The 17,520-nt window shown below is 45.8% G+C and overlaps 1 protein-coding gene across 1 annotated transcript in view; it reads left to right on the forward strand.

Annotated features, from left to right (window-relative positions):
• Positions 1 to 17,520, forward strand: part of USP31 (ubiquitin specific peptidase 31) — an 80,492-nt gene that overhangs the window by 51,404 nt on the left and 11,568 nt on the right. The window contains exons 9-15 of the mRNA XM_037507426.2: positions 348 to 442; positions 1,768 to 1,845; positions 2,428 to 2,557; positions 6,555 to 6,674; positions 9,209 to 9,434; positions 14,532 to 14,690; positions 16,330 to 16,482. Coding sequence (XP_037363323.1) covers positions 348 to 442; positions 1,768 to 1,845; positions 2,428 to 2,557; positions 6,555 to 6,674; positions 9,209 to 9,434; positions 14,532 to 14,690; positions 16,330 to 16,482 — 961 coding nt within the window. The remainder of the gene's footprint in view (positions 1 to 347; positions 443 to 1,767; positions 1,846 to 2,427; positions 2,558 to 6,554; positions 6,675 to 9,208; positions 9,435 to 14,531; positions 14,691 to 16,329; positions 16,483 to 17,520) is intronic.

The raw sequence follows: 17,520 nt of genomic DNA on the forward strand, positions 1-17,520 counted from the left end.
TTGTCTAATCAGTTTAGTCCGTGATCAGCTAGGAGAGATTTTGGAGAATATTTGTATTTTCAAAATTAGGTTCACTGTGTGAAGGTGTGCTTAGAGGGCTTCATTAAGTGAATGTTGAGCTAAAACAATATATCACTTGTCTTACATGGCCCATTTGATATGTACATTGCTTTTGGGTAATTCATATTTACAGTGTGTTGAGTAGCTCAACAGGCCAGCAGAATACTATAGAGAAGCATTTTCAGAATGTCAGTTTGCTGCCCCGCTAATCTGTTTCAGAAATACCACAGTGAAGCAGCTGCCCTGGAGGGCGGTTCAGCCCTGTTCTCCTTTACCGTTTGATGCAGGTTTGTCCATTCAGTCTGCGCGTGGTCAGTGTTGTGGGAATAACGTACCTGCTGCCTCAGGAGGAGCAGCCCCTGTGCCACCCGACAGTGGAAAGGTAAGCGCCTGCTCCCCTGTCCCCACGGTAGCTGTGTTGCGTGCAGTCCAGTGCCTGTGGCGTGGTTTCCACCTGAGCTTGGCAGGTTCTTTTGGCTCATTTAGAAAATAAGGACTTACTTTATTTTCGATTCATATTTGAGTATATGTCTTAGGATCTTTAATACTGAAGTACTCATGGTAGGAAAGCAGATTAATGTATGTCCTAGGACTAGAGAGAAATCATACTTCCATATTCACCAAAGTAGAATTCTGATCATCCTGCTTTTCTCCTTAAACTCCTTGAGTGGTGACCAGTGGCCTAAAAGTTGAAATTCCACAGTGAATGAAGTTCTTCATGGCTTGAACCCTGATTATTTCCCTTTTGTCAGGCCTCTCTCTTCTCCCCACTGTCTTAAACCTCAGCACCATCAGAGTTCTCAGCATTGTGTGAGCCTGATGTGGACTTAGGTGTTGCTTGGCGCGTGTGGTTTTCTTTGTTGTTGGAACTAGTCACTCTCCTCTCCCCTGCTGCCTCTGTGCTTTCTCCGTACTTGTGTTAGATTACAGCACTCTGCTGTGTTAATAAAATGATGGCCAATACATGCACACACTCCATTCATATGTGGATGCTTAACTGTAGAAACTCACATCATTGTTTCTATTATCATGTGTTTTTTTTCAACAAATATTGTAGTGCCTGCCTTTCAGGATTCCAATACAGCTTACAACATGGTTCTGTTTGAAAGCATTCCACTGATTGGGTTTAGCGTTAAAAAACTAGGTAATGATCCAAAACATTAAAGTATGAGTAACGTTGACTAACAATACCAACTTGCGCAGGGTGGCCGTGAGCCAAGGAACCCACGGGACTCATAAAGCTCCAAGGTGGAACTTGATGGGGGGGGGCGGACTTTGTAGGAAGGGCCCAGTTTACACGGGTGTGGACTTAGTCCAAGGGCTCAGGCATGCTACAGAGGGAGGCGGAGAGGTGCTGATCAGACTTTGTTCTCAGGGACATGATTGTGTGAGAATTGGACCAAAGGTTGGAAAGGCCGCAAAGAACATCAAAGAATGATAGATAGTTGGCAGTCTTACAATGTGATGTAAAATTTCATCCAATCTCTTAATTTCTAGATTGAATATTTGAAGAACTTTTCAGTCCAATTGTAATCTAGTTATTAATTATGAGGATATAATAGGCTTTTCTGATGGGAAACAGTGAGGGGGATTTTCAGTCATTTATGATTTCAGATAGGACAGATCCATATTTAATTGAAATCATTTATGCAGAAAATAATGTGACTTCCTTTCCCTCCTCTCTCCACCCCCTTCTCCATTCTGTAGGGCATTAAAATCTTGTGGACCAGGTGGCACTGCTCATGTGAAATTAGTGGTAGAATGGGACAAAGAGACAAAAGATTTGTGAGTATTTTTTTACTTAGTGCTTATAATCATCATTTGAATTATTTAAATTAGCTTTGATCTTTCAAATTAACTAAAATACAAATCTTTTTTTTCAGCTAAGTATTCAAGTTCACTGCTACTCCTTTATTTAAGCAGTTTGTTTTTTCTTTCCTTTACATTGTTTGGATCCCAAAACCTTAGAACATCTGTTTGCTGCTAATGTGACAGCTATATATTCATTAACGGGTAAACACATCAATTCTTCTGAATTTTATTATAGTCCCACTCACTTTAGTGTCATCAGTTATGTCAAATGCACGCCCTTGGACACGAAGGACAGGAACATATGAGTTAATCAGCAGAGTTCATGGCCAATCTCATAAACACCAACTCCATATTATTTCTTGAAAGTAACTTTCTAGCTTGAGAATTTCGCAAGAACTTTTGGAACAAAGAAAAACTGGGCTAACTCTTCTGCTTTCTTACATGTGGATCTTTTTGGTCACGAATTTATAGCCACATTGTGAACCCGTAATGGTATTTTTCGTGTCAGTTTTGCAAGTCAGTCTCTGATGAACGCTGCCCTCTTCCCCATTGCAGCTTGTTTGTAAATACCGAAGATGAGTATATCCCCGATGCAGAAAGTGTCCGTCTGCAAAAAGAGCGTCATCATCAGCCTCAAACTTGCACTTTATCCCAGTGTTTCCAACTCTACACCAAAGAGGAACGGGTGAGAGGCAGGGCAGCTCTTTGTGGGTAATGAGGGTGATGGGGAGGGCACGACGACCATGGCAAACAAATCATGTGCCAAGAAACTCCCAGCAGTTTCTGCGTGTGCATAGGTTCTGTGCATGGAATGGGTGTCTTGGTGTTCTTCTTCTTAGGACTTTAACAACAAGTGTTTCAGATTTCTACAAACCCTTGATTAATTCTGTAGAATTGAACTTCTGTGTCTATTCTTTTTCTTTTATAATAATCGTTAATAAATTTTTGTTCCAGTTCAGAAATTTTATATTTATTTTTTCAGTAATTAGAGTAGTGATTTTCAGCTTATTTGTACAAAGGATGTAGGTGCCAGGACCTATTTAAATTTAAGCTTACATTAACTAAAATTTAAGTGAAAGAACAATCCAGCTCCTCCCCTGCCTCAGCCACAGTGTGGCTACTCAGCAGGCACATGGCAGGTCCTCTCAGGTTGGACAGTGCAGATTGACACTGAAAGTTCCTTTGGGCCATGAACACAGAGTTCTGCAGGTAGTGGGGTGCAGTAGCTATTTGAATGAATGAATGGGCAGTAGGTGGATAAACAAGTCTGGATGAAGCCCAGGCTTGTGTGGTTTTTAAACTTCTCCAGATTTATACATCTTGAGAAACCCTGAGTAGAATACTTGGAGTACATCTTATTTCAGCTGATGGGTAAGATCATAATTTTGACTGTTCACACTGGTGTGTAAGAAGTCATGCAATTTCAGGGGACGGGAGTTAGAACTACCTTTTTCTGTTGGTTGTGTTGTTCTGCATACCTGTGAGTTATGAAGTATTTAGCTGTTCGGGAGACACACCATTTCCTCTTTGGAAATCTCTGCTAAAGTGAAATTCAAGCTAACATGAAGTCTGTCCCAGGGGTATTACATCCAACAAGTGTTATCTCTGCTGAGTTTGTTAACAAGAATTGAGGACAAGTATTTCTTCTAGTTGTTTAAACATCAGATACTTGAAAATACTTTTCATGTTCTGAGTCTTTTCTCTCCCGGGTTTTTCATAGTTTGTTCCTTTAATAATGTTTTTTCATAAGACGTATTTATCCAGTTGTGGGCTTATAAAAAAGTTGACTTTCAAACTGGTTGCTGGCAGGTTCTGTGTCGCACCTTGATTGATGTAGCTTTTTTTTTCGTTTTTCCCCCCTAAATTTGGGAGGTGTTTGAGAATGGCACAGAGCTCAAAGGTGAGCAGATCTATTCGATGACAGCATTGGTAGTCTACAGGACATCCCACTGACCTAAAAAGATGAGTTCAAACTAGCAAGATACATTAAAATTTTTTAATATTTATTTTTTTTCTTTATTGCAGTAACAGTGGCTAACAACACTGTATTTGATTTAGGGGAATAGATTCACACCATCTCAGATGTATGTTGCCACAAGATACATTTTAAAAGGGAGTCATCCTCTAAATGGTGATTGAGAATGTTCTGAGTATGCTAGGTACTAGGCATAAAGCAGGGACCAAGACAGCAATGTTCAAGGCCTTGAACTATTTACAGTCTACTGGGGATAAACAAGTTAATAACGGGAGCAAAGGTCTTAGGGTAGGAAGGGACTTAGTGTGGGTGAGGAAGAGGGGAGGCCAGTGTGACTGGACTACAGGGGTTAAGAAAGAACACCAAGAGCATCCAACCTGGTCATCAGATAATCCACGTCTCTGCAGCAGTGCCTGCCACATAGAAGGCATTCAGTATGTGCTGGAATGAATGAATAAATGAATATTACTTAAACATAATAAATGAACATTTCCTTAAATGTTCACTGTTAAGAGACTTAACAGTGGGTCACAACCAGAGAGAATGAATCACAAATGAGGAGGAAGGCACGACAGGCTGAGTATATTTTGGTGAAGCGAGCCTTCAAACGAGGATCTCAGAGTTATTTTCAGACACTTAAAGAACTGTCCTGTCCATGAGGAGTTGGACTTCATCTCCTCTAAAAAACTGAATTTAGAGATTAGAAATTATAGGGGGAATGATTTTTGTCTTAACATGGGAAAGAACTTTGTAATAGACTATCTGAAAATGAAACCGCTGCCTAACTGAGATAGCATACCCTGTCCCCGCCACCCCCCAACCCCCCGAGTCTTTGGCTCAGTAGAGTTCACTAGATAAGTGATATTCCAAGTGTGGTCTGCAGATCTGGGATCTGGGAGCTCTTTTTAGCTGTTTTTTTACAAGATATGTGCATAAGTGAGAGAGATACATGCATAAGTTAGAGAACACCTCTAGAGAGGTAGAAACTGTCATGGCTATTAGACTCTGTCAAGACATTGTTAATGTATCTTCATAGAAATATCTGTAATGTGGGGCCTCCCCGGTGGCGCAGCGGTTGAGCGCTGGGTTGCGAAGCTGCCCGCAGCCTCGGCAGCGCCGGTTCGATCCCCGGCTGCTCCCCGGCCACCGGAGGAAGGTCCCACATGGCGCGCAGACCCCTCCTGCCGCCCGCTGCTCCCCTCAGCAGTGTCCTTTGGTCCTTCTGCCTGCTCTGCTCCCCGCTCTGGCTCTGGTGAATTCTCTCACCCTCCCGCGCTTCTGACTGTACCCAGTGCTTGTGTAAATAAATAAATAAATCTTTAAAAAAAAAAAAAAAGAAATATCTGTAATGTATGGGAGAAATAAACAAAACCTCACTCCTTTAGCACAAGTACCAGGCTCGATGGCCTTATATGTAGAATGTTAACATAACACACAGACATGGACTTGGCCAGATCACAGTTTAAATCCCTTTCAGTGTAACTTTCTAGTCCCCAGATTCTGCCTCTGCCCATCTTTCCTGTAAACATGACTAACTCTCCCTCATGGCATGAAGAAAGGATTCCCCCTGTTTGGTTGCCCTTGTAGATGACCACGCCAGCCTTTCTCCTGCTCTTTCTGCCGAGATTCACATGACTAGTGTCAGTGCTCATCCCTCCTCCCAAACCTCTCACTTTCTGTCTGATTTGCATCTCTGACACTGCTCCCTGATGTTCTCGGGCCCCTCGAGTGCTGAATACAGTGGCTCTCACTCAGTCTGCATTTGACCTCTCCTTCGAATGTGGTTCCTGTAGCCACCTTGTTCTTGCCATGCTCTCAACTTGGTTTGTGTAAAATGGGGACAGTTCTCTTGTGCCTGTTTTTCTAGGAATCCTCAGGCTGTGGTGGGGTCTCAACTTATATGTTTCCCTTAAAAGGGTAGGCATTCTCCGAGAGTCTGTCCTTGGCTGCTATCTCTCCTATCTTGGTGGGCAGTGCCATCCATTCCTGTGGCTTGATTGTCCCACATCTAATACATCTTCTGAAATCCAGAGTAGATTTTAAAAATCTCTCTTCAAATATGTCCTACCAGCATCTCTAACTTCTAATGTCTCCATCCTGAAACGCTTGCCTGCAAGGTGGCAAACATGGATTTGAGGCTGCAGGTGGAGTTTCAGCGGGGAGGATTTATTTGGAGTAGTTTAGGACCTTGGGGAGAACGAACAGTTGGAAGACTTAAAGTGTGAGGACTTTGGATTGGGTTGAGTTGCTAGGGAGGAGAAGAGACAGGTTTGAGAATGGCAGAGAGAGAACTACCTTGGGTGGATGAGGAGTGAGAGGAGGAGGGGAAGGGCTTGCAGGTCTGTGATGACCACCCCCCATTGTTCTGCCTCTGGTGGGTGGTAGTGTATTTGCAGAGGCCGGATGTAGGGAAGGAGAGAGACAACTGCAGTGATGGGAAGATGCTGAGGGGAGTCTGGGCCCATGCTGAACTTGAGGTGCTTCTCCATGACATTGAACATCCTCTCTGCAGTATTTACCTACTCAGTTGTTCCTTTTTGAGGAGAGCCTACTCAGCCAGCGTTTGGGTGCTAATTGACCATGTTTTGCCATGAACTTCTGTCAGTGTAGTTTCTGGAGAGATTCTCGGCAGTGTCCTGGCAGGAAACGAGCCCCCTGTCTGCCGTGAGCCTACCTCAAGTGGTGCTTAACACCTGCTCCCTTTCAGCTCGCCCCGGATGACGCCTGGCGCTGCCCGCACTGCAAGCAGCTGCAGCAGGGGAGCATCACGCTGAGCCTCTGGACGCTGCCCGACGTGCTCATCATACACCTAAAGCGGTTTCGACAGGTGAGGGAACGTGGGGTGACCTGGTCCTCATGGCGCTGCTGCGTGGGGTCTGTGCTGCCCCCGTGTGACCCCCGACCTGCGTGTGTCGCAGACAAACATCTGACCCATGTTTCCTGTCATGTTGTGTCTTTTCCCAAAACAAATTTTGAGCCTCCTGTGACCCGTGAATCCTAAACGTTTCAGTTCCTACTGCAGGTGTTTAACTTTATTCTTGGGATTTGCTTTAGATTTTTTAGTGTTGGACTGAAGTTTTGGCAAGTTTACTTTTGGCTCCTTTCTGGGGCCAGTGCAATTCTGTTTCTACTGAAAGCAATGACAGGTGGTGTCCTGCTCCCCAGGAGCTGTTGTAAATTTGGGGAGATCAGTCATAAATGTATACAAAGAAAATCTGCTTTGGGTTGTGTTATTTTTTGAGGCAGTTTTTCCAAAAAGACCCTCTATTACCTGAGGTAACGGTTGTCCTGGGCAACCCTGTTGTCAGTGGTGAGTGGGAGGGAAAAGATAGTTCTGTACGACCTGGCTTGAAGGTTTGTGCCTGGGAGGAGGTGTTTGCTAGGTGGGATGGGGGAGGGCTGCATGCAGACATTATGCCTCACTTTATTCTACCTCCCCCTGGTACTGCACCCCTGTTTGTTGTTGGCCTTTTTTTTTTTTTTTTAAACGAATTGACGATGGGTGGTAGCCCTGCACCAGTGCTAATTTTCCCTGCAGCATGTTCTCACTTTGTATCTCTGTCATGTTTTTTTGCAATAAAGTATTTTTAAGTGAAACTATGTACAGTGTTATTTTAGACATAATGCTGTTATGTACTTCAGAGCCTACAGTGTAGTGTAAACATTTATATGTACTGGGAAACCAAAAAGTTTATGTGACTTGCTTTATTGCTATTGTTGCTTTATTGTGGTCTGGAGTTGAGTCTGCAGCCTTGAAGGAGGCCTGTAGTGGCAGGGGAGCAGTGCGAGCAGAGCCTGCTGGCCAGAGGGGTTGTGGTGCATGAGGGAGCCTGAAAGCTGGCCCATTTAGCAGGAACTCCTGAGGGTGAGGGGGAAGGTGAGACTTGAGGTGAAGAGGTGTTTTCATCAGCAGGGGCTGATCAGCCGAGCAGACCCTTATAGGCAGAGTGGGGTGAAAGGTTTGAAGCAAGAGGAGCAACGTGACCATATTCATGTTTTGCAGACTATTCTGGGCACTATGTGGAGAATTAGAGGATACAAGAATGAAGATGGGGGGATGAGAAGGAGGCCATCACTATCACGGGGGATGGGGAGGGGTGCTGATGAATTGAGGCAGAGTGGAGGTGGAAAGCTCTGAGCAGAGTTGGGAGACATTCAGGACTTCCTGGTGCAGCGGAGGTGTCAAGGGTGACACCCACATGGTCCCTAGGGCTGGGGCTTGCACACACAGCTTGGGTCCAGCTCCTGTGGTAGCAAAGAGGAGGCTGCATACTTCCGTTGGCATCTCTGGTGGGTAGTGGTGAGGATCTGGGCCTTCGTGCTCTCTGCTCCTTCCACGCACACACATACTAGCTTCCTTTGCTTTCTGTTTCTGTTGAAGCTATCTTCGCCCTTCCAGCACCCCTTCCTCAAAACTGTGGGGTCATCTTTGACTCTTCTTTCTTGCCCCTCTCACTAGGCCGTCGCCTCTGCTGCTTGGCTGTGCCTCTTCATTGCCTCCTGTGTGTGTTCCCTGTCCCATTCTTGCTGTCACCTGCCTCTTCAGATGCTGTCGTTTTCCAGCTCTTTGCAGTTGCAGTGTCTCCTAATCGATTTCGTAGCCTGTGCTGTGCTTCCTGTGTCTTTATGCACTTTACAACTCATCGCCTCCTGCCTGAGGTGCATCCCCCACCCACCCACCATCCCAACTGCCGAACAAGGTCCAGGTTCTCGAGCCTCACCTCCTGACCATCCAGGACCTGTTCTGTCTTCCTCTTAGGAAAGTTTTTCTTCCTTTAATAGAGCCATAAAGATAGCTGTTACTCAAATGCAATTAGTTTTTAAAGCTCCTATAGACACAGGAAATGGTAAATATCTGTTGAGCTGGTGGTTGGATTTCAGAGGATTGTCCTATGGACTTAACTTGGACACTGTAGATTACTGGACATTGTCAATGAAATGCATATATTGAGCTAAGTCAATATTCACGTTTGATGCATGTGCTGGAGGAGCTGGGGAGGAAGGGCATTGTGGGTGCCGCCCTGTGCGCTCCCTGCCTTTCCATGCCTCTGCACAGAATCAGGCCGAACCACCCCAAATTGTCATTTTTTTCAAGACTGTTTCTTTGTCAGATAAGGAAATGAAGACTTGGAGAGGCTTTATTACTTACCTACCCCTTCTACGAGATTACCACTGGTTCCATTTTTAGTAACATTAAAACCTGTTCCTCCAGATAGTTACAGCTATCCTGTGTGTATCTTGGAAGCATCAGCTAGGCCAGACCAGACTGCTTCGGCTGATAAGGTGCACATTCCGCGTTAAACTGATCTGCCATCTGCTTGCGTGAAAATATCATCAGCACTTGTTTTTCTTCTTGCACAGGAAGGAGACAGGCGCATGAAACTTCAGAACATGGTCAAGTTTCCCTTGACTGGCCTGGACATGACCCCTCATGTGGTTAAGAGAAGCCAGAGCAGCTGGAGCTTGCCATCCCATTGGTCTCCGTGGAGACGGCCCTATGGACTCGGGAGGGACCCTGAGGACTACGTCTATGACCTGTATGCTGTGTGCAATCACCATGGCACCATGCAAGGGGGGCACTACACAGGTCTGCAGTGCGAGAGGCCGGGTGTCTGTGCTGACAGTTCCCTCAGATGGGCTTTGTTTGTGTCAGGGATTTGTCCTTTAGGGCCTCACTTTCTCTTCCAGTAGGCGGCGTGCCAACTGTGGGCGCAGTTTCCATCCTCTGGGTCTGTGTCCAAGAGCAGATAAACGAAGTGCTTCCTCCTTTTCCTGAGCCAGGTCATCGTGTGGCGGTCTGCCCCGTGGGCATGGTGTGTGCAGTGGGGTCGTCCGACCTCACCATGTGCCATCACCCCTGCCCCTTTCAGGGTCTAGCTTTGCCCTTGGATGGAGTGACATTGAGCCACTTTCACAGTGTCATTACAGCGACTTGGAAGAATTTTCTTTTTAAGGTTAAGTTTACTTTTTTCATTTGTAAAAGCAACTATGCTCATCATATGAAATTTGGGGGCTTTATCACTCAAGGTGGCTCTCTCATTCAAAAGTGACTGCTGGTAACACTTAAAAAGAATGTGGTAAAACACACGAAACAGAATTCATCATTTTGAAGTGTCGGGTTCAGCAGCATTGAGCGCACTCACTTGGTCGTGTGCAGGTCACCGCCATCCACCATTCCTCATGTTCCCAGCCATTAAATACCTACCCCTGACAGCCGAGGTCTTTCTCTGTGAGTTTGACGACTCTAGGTACCTTGTATAAGTGGGATCACATGCTGTTTGGCCTTTTGTGACTGGCTCATGTCGCTTAGCACCATGTCTTTAAGAGTCACCCGTGTTGTATCATGTGTCAGACTCTCTTTCCTTTCTAAGACTGAAGAATGTCCCATTGTCTGTAGGTAACATTTTCCTTCCAGTGTCTTTCTGTAAGTCTTGATCATCGCTTCAGTCTGTGGAGGGGACTGTACTGGTATGTCCTGTTCATGGATGGGCAGTCACAGGGCACCTTCTGTCCAGGCTGCACTGGGCTGTATCACAGGAGAGGTGCGTCGGAATGGGTAGGGCCCACCCTCAGTCTTCAAGGGTGCGATCGTGTGTATGTGTGGGAAAGGGTGGGAGGGGTGTAGATGCAAATGAAATCGAAAGAGCAGCCCCAAGACCTTCTGTGGTAGAGGTGTGAGGTGGGCGGGGCCGGAGGAGAGAGTGGTCAGGGCGTGCTGCAGGGGCAGAAGCCACGGGGGCTAGTAACCTGCCGACCGCACCTCCGGGCCTGCGGGCTGAGGGGGGAGCCAGGCGGGTGAAAGCATCAGGACCAGAGTCATGGTGTGCGGCGGGCAGGGTGTGTGCGCGCCTTTCTGCCCTCATCCTCACACTTCATGAGTATCTTGATGCAGATGCTCAGTTTTTACTAATATGATTTTTAATGATCTCAGAATATTCTTTTAGTAGAATCCTATAGTTTCATATAATCGCCCCCTGTTTTTGAACACACATATTGTCTCTGATTTTTAACTTTGAACTTAGTACTGATGAACATCTTTGTGCACATTTGCCTTTTGTATATTTTTTTGAGCTTGAGTCTCAGAAGTAGAATTACTGAGTTGAGAGCATGTGTGAAGAGGCAGGAGGGTGGATTTTGTGGTTTCTTGCTTGGGCATCTGTGTGGGGGTGGATGTGAGGGTGTTGATTTGGTTCTGTCCGGGTAGCCAGGACTTGCATTCTTGCATCCTTCACACTCATCAGGTTTGATGTGTATACTTCTGAGGGACTTTCTTCGTCTGTTTGGTAGTTTCTGCAACAAGACCCAGGGTGCCAGTGATCCATAAAGGTGGAGGAAGATGGAGAAGGGGTTCAGAAGTCCTGAGACTCCTCCCAAGCAGTTAGCTCTGGAACCCCCAATGATAGGGTGAAGAAGCCTGTCCCCCTCCCATCTCCTTGGCTTGGCGCACTTACTCTCAACCTGCTCTTCCCTCTTGCCGGTAGGGATGGGGGCCATGGCTGGATACAACAGTCTTTTATTCTTGAAACCTTTTTAGTTCAAGTTCTTTCAATATTTAGATGTTGGCAGATGGCAGGTGCATGGGCGAGGCGTGGTCCCAGTGCTGAGTGTCTTGCCATGGAGCAGTTCGCATCGCCTCCACTTGCCCTTGGAAGCACTTTTAAAGAGAAAAAGGAGATAGAAAATTTAGAAATCCTCCAGGTTCATTCGAAGTTAATATTAATTAGATTTTTCCATATATTTTACCTTCTACTGTGGTTCTGATTGTACCATGTTTTGTGTCTTGCATAGTGTGTATTTTGTGGAAGCCGCTGTATAATACACGGTATGTGTCTAGTTGGATTTTTGCTTTTGGGGTATCACTGAACATCTTTCTTTGATACTGAGTCATGGGCCTATTTATTCATGACCTCTTAGAATTCAAAGGACCGTAGCAGTCATTTAATTTCAGTAGTTGCCTGGAGTAGTAATGCCTTTGCCAGCACCCCCCAGTTGGTGTTCCTCCAGCTGCAGCTGTGGTAAAGAATGCCTCTTCCGTTTATAAGAGTTTCTCAGGAAAATATGGACTGGCGCATTACACAGTTTCTAGCAAGAATTTGTTGAGAAGACTAGAATGGTGCCAGATTTTAGCCTATCATTGTTGCTCTTTATATAGAATAGGCTTTGAAAAATGCTATCTTGTAGGCAGTTCATTTTAGTGAAAGGCATTTGGGTTAGATATTGGACACATCTTCCTGTCTCTGATCTTTAGACAAGTAACTTCACCTGGAGTTGGTGACCCCATTAGTAGCCAAAGGGGGCCATGCTTGCCTCACAGAACCTGTTCCTTAGTTGTAGCTTGGAGATAACTCTGCATTTGTAACCATAATCTCCTTCCACCCCACCCCATGCTTAGGCCTTGCTGCTGTGCTTCCAGCGTATAAAAATGTTCAGAGTCTTAGTTTAGAGAACATTTTGAGTTCATGATAACTAGTTGCATCAGTTCTGGCTATAATCACACGATGCTTGTGTCACTAACTTGGGTAAGGATTCTACAACAGGGGTTCTCAAACTATCTGATAAAGAATCTTTATTTTTTAAAATCTCCAGTCTTCCATGAACCAAAATTTTGGTAAAAATACAATAAAAATTTCATAGCAATAGCACATTGCTATGAAAAGTTTTTTCTTTATATTTTGCAATTTTTATTTTTAATTGAGGTAACATTGGCTTAAACATCATATGTGCTTTCAGAGGCATGCTGTGTATGTTTTTATTTTATTTTATTTTTTTTAAAGATTTATTTATTTATTTATACATACATACATACATACATACATACATACATACATACATACAAGCACTGGATACAGTCAGAAGTGCAGGAGGGTGAGAGAATTCACCAGAGCCAGAGCAGGGAACAGAACAGGCAGACCGACGAAATACACTGCTGAGGGGAAGCAGCCGGTGTGGCAGGAGAGGTCTGCGCCCCATGTGGGACCCTTGCCGGCTGCTGGGGATTGAACCGGCGCTGCAGAGGCTGCAGGCAGCTTCGCAGCCCAGCGCTCAACCGCTGCACCACCAGGGGAGGCCCTGTGTACGTTTTTAAATGCTCATCTCAGTGTTGGCGCTTTGTAGACTGACACTGGTCTGTGAGCCAGTTTAAGAACTACTGGCCTAGAAAACACTTCAGAAAATGGTAGTAGAAAGAAAAGGAAATGAAACTATTTTGTAAATCCAACATTAACACATCAACAAGCTGCTCTGTGGCCTTAGCTTCTTCTCTCTGACTGAGGACAGCTCATCCTGAAGAGAAGCAGACTGAAATCGGTGCCAGGTTGGCCTGTCACTTCTCTTGTGTGTGTGCCCCACTGACCCTTCTGCTCCCACTCCTGCTCCAGAATAGCAGCGCCCTCTGCAGTGGGCTGGTTGATCCATCAGCCTGCCCCAACACCATCGACCAGATGGTGGTTTTACCTGCTCCATTTGCTGTTTTTGTCTCATTTCTCTTCCTTTGGTTCTAGTGAGTTCACAGCTGCAGGCTATACATGCTTACTCTGCTCTTCCTTCTCCGGACCTGTCTGGTGTAGCTCTTCTTCACCCAGTTTCTCTCTGTCCTTTGGGTTCCATACTTAGAAATGTGGAGGGAGTTACTCCTGGACCTTACGTGCCCTACCCCTGAGGCCTTTCTGCATCTGTTCCAGTGTTCAGCTAAATATTCTGGCACTCATTTATTCTCACCCTAATCAATGGGTATTTTTAGAAAGTGTCATAAGAATGTGCCTTTCTGGATCAAGCTTATCACACCCCTTGAATTTATCCTTGCAGGGTGATGTGGCTTCATGATCACTGAGTTCTTCTATTTTTCTGCTGGCACTTAAATGCTCTCTGTCTCTCTCTCTCTCAGGCTGAGAATTTGAACAGGAGAGAAGGCCACTTGCATCCATGTGCTCAATGTTCTTGCTATGCCAGGAACTTCCTGGAGCACTGTTTGTGCCACCCTTGAGGGAAGCAGGGTGGGGTAGAGGTGCTGGTGCAAGTTGGGGACTTGGTGAACCTGAAATGAGCTGGAACCTGAAATGAGCTGGACCCTGCCCTGTGCTACCTTAAGCACACTGTTTCTCCTTTTTAAACTTCTGTAAAATGGGAGTAATAACAGAACAAATCTCAAAGGATTAAGTGAGATGCTGGGCACATAAGTGTTAAACAGCTAGGAGCTGCTGCAATTATAAATACCACTATTTTTCCATTATTTTTCCCTCTAATAAACACTGAAATGTTTTGACCTGCTTAAATTAGGGTTTCTAAACCTCAACTGTTAACATTTGGGCTAAATAATTCTTTGTTGTGGGGGCTGTCCTGTACATTATAGGATGTTTAGCAGCGTCCTTGCTCAAAAAAGTCCCTGTGCATTGTCAGATGTCCCTTGGAGGAGGGCTAAGGGTGAGGGCCAAATGATCCCTGTTTGAGACCCACTGGTTTAAAAGAATAAATATATTGTGTGTTCTAAGATGAAATAGAATTTCATCATTTGGAATTTCTTTGAACATTTTGCCTGTGTCATGGAATTTGGATTTTTTTTCCCTCTTTCTGTGTTACTACATGAGCGTTCAGATGTTCTTGAATTATTTACATGAGCCAAGGAATGATGTCTGTGGGGGGAGCCAGCCCCGCCGGCCCTGGTACTGATGGTGGCTCTTCTTGGCAGCGTTCTGTAAGAATTCCGTGGACGGCCTCTGGTACTGCTTCGATGACAGCGACGTGCAGCAGCTGTCAGAGGAGGACGTCTGCACGCAGACAGCCTACATCCTTTTCTACCAGAGGCGGACGGCGATACCCTCGTGGTCAGCCAACAGCTCAGTGGCAGGTAAGGCTGATGCAATGCTTGGGCAGTTTTTTTCAGGAGCAGATGATTGTACTTAGTGACCCAGAGAACTCCTCCAGGAGATCTCATGACTCTTAGTTTGATCAGATTCTCACTTTTGTGCATTGTATCTGGAAACTAGAATGATTGTAATCAAGGAAATGTGGGTAGGCTGCCAGCAGCTGTGAGCCAGGACAGAGTCCATGGAGGGGAGGCGCCTGGCACCGTCAGCGCGGTGCTTACAGTGCTGGGCATGAGCTGACAGGTGAGCTGGAAAGCTACACAGCTTGCTGCATTTGAGAATGGAGAGAGTGAGGGGCTTGGAAATAGAGTAGATCTGGCTTGTCCAGTTTGGTTGGGTTATCTTGGAGCCCGTCCCACCGAGCTACATACTTACCTCCGTGATGTCAGTATAATAATAACGCCTGCCTCCTGGGTTGTCTCGTGCTTCAGGTTCAGTAAGTCTACTCTAAAGCCATTTGTAAAGGGTCAAGTGCGTTAGAATTAGTTCTTTTTCCCATTAAAATCCACCTGGAAGAGGCAGAGGGCGCGCGCGTGAGAGAGAGAGAGAGAGAGAGAGAGAGAGAGAGAGAGAGAGAGAAAGCACGAGCGTATGAGAGGAATGAATATATTATAGCATCTGAAGGCTGTAGTGACATTAGATGCCTGGAGTTAGCTGGATGGGATCTGGCCCGTTGTGTGTAAACAGCACAGGCCCCAGCACCCAAATGTGATGTGATGCAGCCAGCATAGTCCCAGCAAGGGGCACACACTTCTTCGCAGAGTTTAAGAGAATGTTGCAGCAGACGCGAATGAGCTAATATATGACCACATTTGGGCCCTGCTTGTCTCAGAGGTTGTCAGGGGTAAGGAAGTTTGAGGAAGCTAAAAGGAGGATCCCCTGCTGAGAATCAATCTCTGCCCGGTACACCCATCTGTCCAGCCACTTGGTTAACAGGAAGCAGCAACCTCCAGGACTCTACTGCCTTCCCTCCTGCTCTCCAGAGTCTGAGGTTCGCTCAGAAATTAGACCCTCTTGAGGTTAACTTGAGACAACCGCGCCACTTCCTCTTGACAATTTAAGGCCTGTGGCTGTATGTGTGTGTTTTAATACCATGAGAATGATTACAAATGCACAAAACAGCGAGGCCAGGGAAATACCTGTGCTCCTCACTCTTTCTTTTTTACATTTAAAAGACGAGTTTATTAGGAAAAGGAGAATGAGAGAGAGAGGCACCTGCGCAGTCACAGCAGGCAGGCGAGCTGCTCTTTTCTCTTTGTGTCAGGAATGTTATTGCAGGTTCTTAAAACAGTGCCTGGCATGGAGGCACTTAATAAATATTTATAGAATGAAGATCTATGAGCAGATGTCTATATTCTGTTCGAGTGCCAGCACTTAGGACTTGGACTTTGCATTTGAAGTAATCTTCCCTGTCCTTGCATTCCATTGCTGCAAATGTGTGTGGGAGTTGGCCCTCCTTCCTTCATCTTAACAGGGTAGATATTTGAGCAGGTGTGATGTGGGGTCTAGGAATCGATGATGGCCCCTGGGTGATTACCAGCCCCTACTCGGGCAGCAGTTTCTCCATGAAGGGTGCCCAGCATTCCGGCCTGACCTCGGTGCCTGCTTTCTTTTTTGAAGGCTCGACAAGCTCGTCCTTGTGTGAACACTGGGTGAGCCGGCTCCCGGGGAGCAAGCAAGCCAGCGTGACCTCTGCAGCTTCCTCGAGACGCACCTCCTTGGCCTCGCTCTCTGAGTCCGTGGAGATGACGGGGGAGAGAAGCGAAGATGACGGTGGGTTTGCATTTTGTGACGGATTTCCAAAATGGTAACTCCTGGCCATAACACAGAGCCCCTCATGTTTAGGAACTAAGTCCCACAAAGATTGTGGGTGAATGTAACAGGGGTCACAGACAGTGGGGCTGCAGAGCTGTGGATGATGATCATAATAAGTAATATTTTATATAAATGGGGTGTTCATTGGCTTTTTTCTGTGACCTGGGACTTCCCCTTTCCACTTCATTGTTTTTCCACCTTTAATGTGGCAAGTGTGCAGGCTGGAACTTTAACTCTGTATAATATTGTGCACTTTTTTCCAAAGTGCTTGTTAAAATCCTCAAAATAACTGTAAGGGAACTCAGTGAAGTCATGATTGGCCTTGGGCCACCAGTGGTGTCTCCATGCCTGGCATGGAAGCTTCCTGACTCTCAGCTTTTCACCTTTCCACCACATTGCTTCCTCAGAGGATCTGTGTTGTGTTTTTTTAAGTACAGAAGCATCTAGAACAAAAGCTGTTGTCTCTGCTTTAAAGGTAGTTTTTAGGAATTCTGAAGAAGGTTGCCTTATAAAAGCTTTGAAAACCTGATAAAATTGAGCTGTGTTTTTACCTTCCTCTTCCCCTTGAGTAATGGCAGTGCAGCCCCTAGCTCTGTCGAGGACCCCAGGTGGTGTGGGAAGGACCAGGCAGCCAGAGCTCTCGAGAGCTGGAAGGAGAGGAGGGTGAGCTCAGCTTCTGTAATGAGCACGGTGACTCATCTGCCAACGAGTCTCATTCTTCGCCAGCATTTCGATCGCTGTAATCTGCTTCTAGTGGTGATGGCTGATTGTGAGCACATAAAATGGAGGAGCAAGCAGGGGACTGGGAGGCAAGTGCCAGCAGGGGAGATTGGCTCTGCGGGCCCAGCCACTGCTCTGGCTTGTTGCTTTATTTGCATTAGAACAGGATTGCTGAGCTCCTTTCTAGTCCTGACATTTTAGGAGAAACTGACCATTAATTTTCGCTTGTTTAGGTACAGGCTATTTTCAACACAGTCTTTAAACCTGGGGTCACTG

The sequence above is a fragment of the Talpa occidentalis genome, unplaced genomic scaffold (assembly GCF_014898055.3).
Source record: "Talpa occidentalis isolate TD23 unplaced genomic scaffold, MPIMG_talOcc4v2.1 talOcc4.12, whole genome shotgun sequence".
In the NCBI taxonomy this organism is placed as follows: domain Eukaryota; kingdom Metazoa; phylum Chordata; class Mammalia; order Eulipotyphla; family Talpidae; genus Talpa; species Talpa occidentalis.